Here is a 3,636-nt window from a genome sequence, read left to right as displayed (position 1 = left end):
TCCCGTCCCCCCCCCAGCCAGTCCAGCTCCTGCCCGTGTTGCAGTGGTGAGGTCTGGTGGGCTGTGCGAGTCAGACTGGGCAGCCCAGGGACTCAGCTGGTGGGGTGGCAGCACATGGCACGGTGAGGTTCCTCTGTCCTAACGCTGAAGGCTTTGCTTCGGTTTCAGTCCAGGCGCTTTCCTTGCTATAAATGGTAATTCCGAGGAAAACAACGATCCGTAGACAGTTGACCCAAGGCTTTCCCTGCGAGGGGGGCCTGTCAGAGGGTGAGCCTGGTTAGTGGGGATGAGGGGACCTTACCGTTGGTGTGTGCTGCCATGGCCAGATCCTACTGTCAGCCAGCTCCCCGATCCTCAGCCTGCTCACTGCAGGACAGGGTCAGACCAAGGGCGGGAGGATGCCACAGCTCCCCTGCCCCCAGCCCATTCCCCCTCCTCCCTGGTGCTTCGCAATGGCCCCGTCCTCACCATTTGTATTCCTCATTGCTGCTCGGAGTTCAGAGAGCAGCACCACGGGGACCCATCTGGAGGCTGAGCTAACCGACCTGGGCATGCTTACTGAACGGGATTTGCCGATTAGACACAGGGAAGGCACGTGACGTACAAGAAGGCTTTTCTCTGTCAAAAAGTCCTTACAGCAGATGGCCAGAGACCTCCTGTGAGGAAAGCAAAGGCCAGGGAGGATTATTCCTTGAGATGGTGTCCCAGTAGCCCCACTGCAGGGGCCCACAAGGGTCCCCACTGCCCCTCTCTCACTTCAGCCCCCTCTCCTTGGGCCTCAGATCCGTACACGCACAAGCACGGAGTGTCTTCATCAGAGTCTGTCAAAGTCAGGGAGCTCATTGCTCATGCTGCGTCAGGACTTCGGCAGAGCTGTTAGCAGCCGAGCTCTCAGGCGCACGGGCTTCAGAGCTCGTCAGTGGCATTAGAGACTTCTCTTTCTTTGGGGGGCGTTAAAAAACGGTGATCCAGGTTGTCACAAAATCTTTGCCCAAAAAAATCTTCTGCGGTGGCTGTTTCATACCTCGGTTTTGAAACTCCTTTTTTAGCATCAGTTCAGATTCTGCCATGGATTTTTTTTTTTTTTTTCCTCCATGAAAACACTCCAGTTGCTGCCCCTTCTACCTCACCAAATGCTCGGGTTGATGTGAAAAGAAATACTCTGAGCAAGGTTCCTCTCTTTGTTCTGTGAGCTCTCCACATTTTTACCTCTCTCTTGCAATTCCAGGTCATGTGCAGGATGTGTTGCTGATCATGGATGTGTACAAACTGGCCTTAAACTTCAAACTCTCTCGCCTGGAACAGCTCTGCCTTCAGTACATTGAAGCATCCGTAGACCTGCAGAACGTGCTCACTGTGTGTGAAAATGCAAACAAGCTTCAGCTGGATCAGCTCAAGGTGATCCTGTTTCGCATTCAAAGTCAGTGCTATGGCATTTCAAACAGGAGAATTTACGTAATTGCTGTTTTGCAAAGCTGTTGCCCTTTGCACGTTCAGTTCTTCCCTGAAATTACAGCTGCTGCAGTCTGTTAGCGTGGATTGTCCCGCAGCTGCTCGTGGATATTTTGTAGGTTTTTTTCACTAAGAGTTTGATATTTTTGCTTATCTGCCCTGTAGGGTGGAAAGGGCAGAGTGACTTTGGCTCTTTGTCAATTCACTCTCACTGCAGCAAGGTGGAACTAGTGCATTTTCTGGTCTCAGTTTATACAGAGACGGTGAACAGGTTGTTTCACCTGGTCTGATGAAAAATCCTAAACTCTCTTCTCATGCCCCTGGTCTGAAAACCACCCCAAGGACAAACAAACTGTGTCTGCGATTCTCCGTCTCTGAGTAGTGGCTCGACGGCTTTTAGGCGTTTGCTGCAAGTCATGGTCTAGTCGATACCCCCAGGCTGCAGGCCAGGGTTTGCCGGGACCGTCTGGTTGGGCCAGAGCTGATTCTGCTTAAAGCTGCAGAGAAGCAACTCCTCCACCCAAGCGAGGAGCCCGTGCCTGTTTGAGCAGCCAGTGCACAGCACTTGGCCGTGTAGCTGGCAGCTGCAAGCAGAGTGAAGCTAGAGAAACCAGTATGCACCAGCACTTCCTCAGACACTGTGCACTGGGTTTGGGCAAAGGGAAGGCGTCCAGGAGGACGGCAGCGGAGTCAGCAGCAAGGATGTAAATGCTGGCACAGCCTTTGGTGCGTAGGACCATGATGCCATTAGGTGCCCGGAAGCTCCAGCTTAGTGGATGTAGTGCCAGGGGTTTCAGATCAGCCCCCCCCACCTGCCTCAGCCACTGGTGGGGTGTCAGAGCTCTGCTACCCAGCTCTGTTTGGTCAGGACCACCCTGAGCTGCCCTCGTGCCTTCTCGAGGTCGCCTTTGTCCGTCTGCAGAAGGCCACTCTTCCTGGCATCCTAGTTGTGGCTTAAAACATCTTCCAGATGGGTCCTCAACAGATCCCTTTGGATGTCAGGTGAAATAACTTGGCAGCAAATGGACAGCAGTAATTTTATCCTCACCTCATGGTGAGCTCATATAGGTTATATTTTTTGCCTGTTAAAGGGTCCTGAGGGAAATCCTTAGCTCCACTGGCAAACTAAGAGGCATTTTTTGTCCCTTTAACTGGTCTGGTTCATTTCTTACCTTTGTACCACCTTGATTTTTCTAGCAAGTTTGTCCTACAGGAGCCTGCGGGAGCCGCTCAGGCTGTCTGCAGCCTGCACCGGACAGCTGAAGGCAAAACGCACACAGGGAAATCCTGCAGACTGCTTGTTCCCTTAATGGATAGTGTTCAGAGTTAAGATCTCCTCACCCTTCTAATTAACTTTTGGTATCTAATTGCATAAAGAATAGTTGTGAGATAGCATCCAATCTCAGTTAGCTCCATAAGGTTTTTGGAGTCTCCTGAGGTTCCTGTTGTGGAAAGCTGCAGAGCAGCTAGATGGGAGTCAGTTCATCTTTCCCTTGTTTTTATTTCGTAGTCAGGTTTTTCTAGGTGCTCAGAATTGTCCTGAATTTCCTGTTCAAGTAGGAGCCTGAGTAGGGAGTCGTTGTTTGAGAGTTCCAGCGGCAGGACCCATAAGGAGGCGTGTAAGAAGAGGGTGACTGTTACACATAACACGGTGATGTTTACGTGGTGCTGTAGGATGACGTCATGCAGTAAAACAGAATGTTTTAATTAACATTGTTTATTTTTTTTCAAGGAGCATTGCCTGAACTTCGTGGTGAAGGAATCACATTTTAACCAGGTGATAATGATGAAGGAGTTTGAGCATCTTTCTTCGTCCCTCATAGTGGAGATTGTACGGAGAAAACAGCAGCCTCCAGTTCGGACACACTCCGATCAGCCACTTGATATCGGTACTTTTTTGCTTTATAAAGGGATTAATTGCTCTGGGTTTGCCATGCTAATGGTTGGTTAGTCTAGGAACCAGCCTGGGCAGCAGTCCGGTGCAGACCACCCGTTCTCCAGCTGGTGTAACTGTGCTTAGGCCTAAGACAGAACAGCGTTAGACAGGACATGCTGGTTCTTCCAGTGACCTTCCGTCAGAACAGTCCCCACCAAAACACATGGAAGGTGTTGTTAATATAGTTGTATTCTCCTTGCAATAATATCCCGATTCTGTTCAGAGAGAGATGAGGCGGAAGGAACGTA

The 3,636-nt window shown here is 50.6% G+C and overlaps 1 protein-coding gene across 1 annotated transcript in view; it reads left to right on the top strand.

Annotated features, from left to right (window-relative positions):
• LZTR1 (leucine-zipper-like transcription regulator 1) overlaps positions 1 to 3,636 on the top strand; it is a 33,565-nt gene that overhangs the window by 23,371 nt on the left and 6,558 nt on the right. The window contains exons 12-13 of the mRNA XM_010137656.1: positions 1,229 to 1,398; positions 3,185 to 3,341. Of these exons, the coding sequence (XP_010135958.1) occupies positions 1,229 to 1,398; positions 3,185 to 3,341 (327 nt within the window). The remainder of the gene's footprint in view (positions 1 to 1,228; positions 1,399 to 3,184; positions 3,342 to 3,636) is intronic.

Source organism: Buceros rhinoceros, unplaced genomic scaffold (assembly GCF_000710305.1).
Source record: "Buceros rhinoceros silvestris isolate BGI_N320 unplaced genomic scaffold, ASM71030v1 scaffold19776, whole genome shotgun sequence".
NCBI lineage: Eukaryota > Metazoa > Chordata > Aves > Bucerotiformes > Bucerotidae > Buceros > Buceros rhinoceros.
Note: the sequence above shows the minus strand (reverse complement) of the source record. Positions and strands in the feature narration are given on the sequence as shown.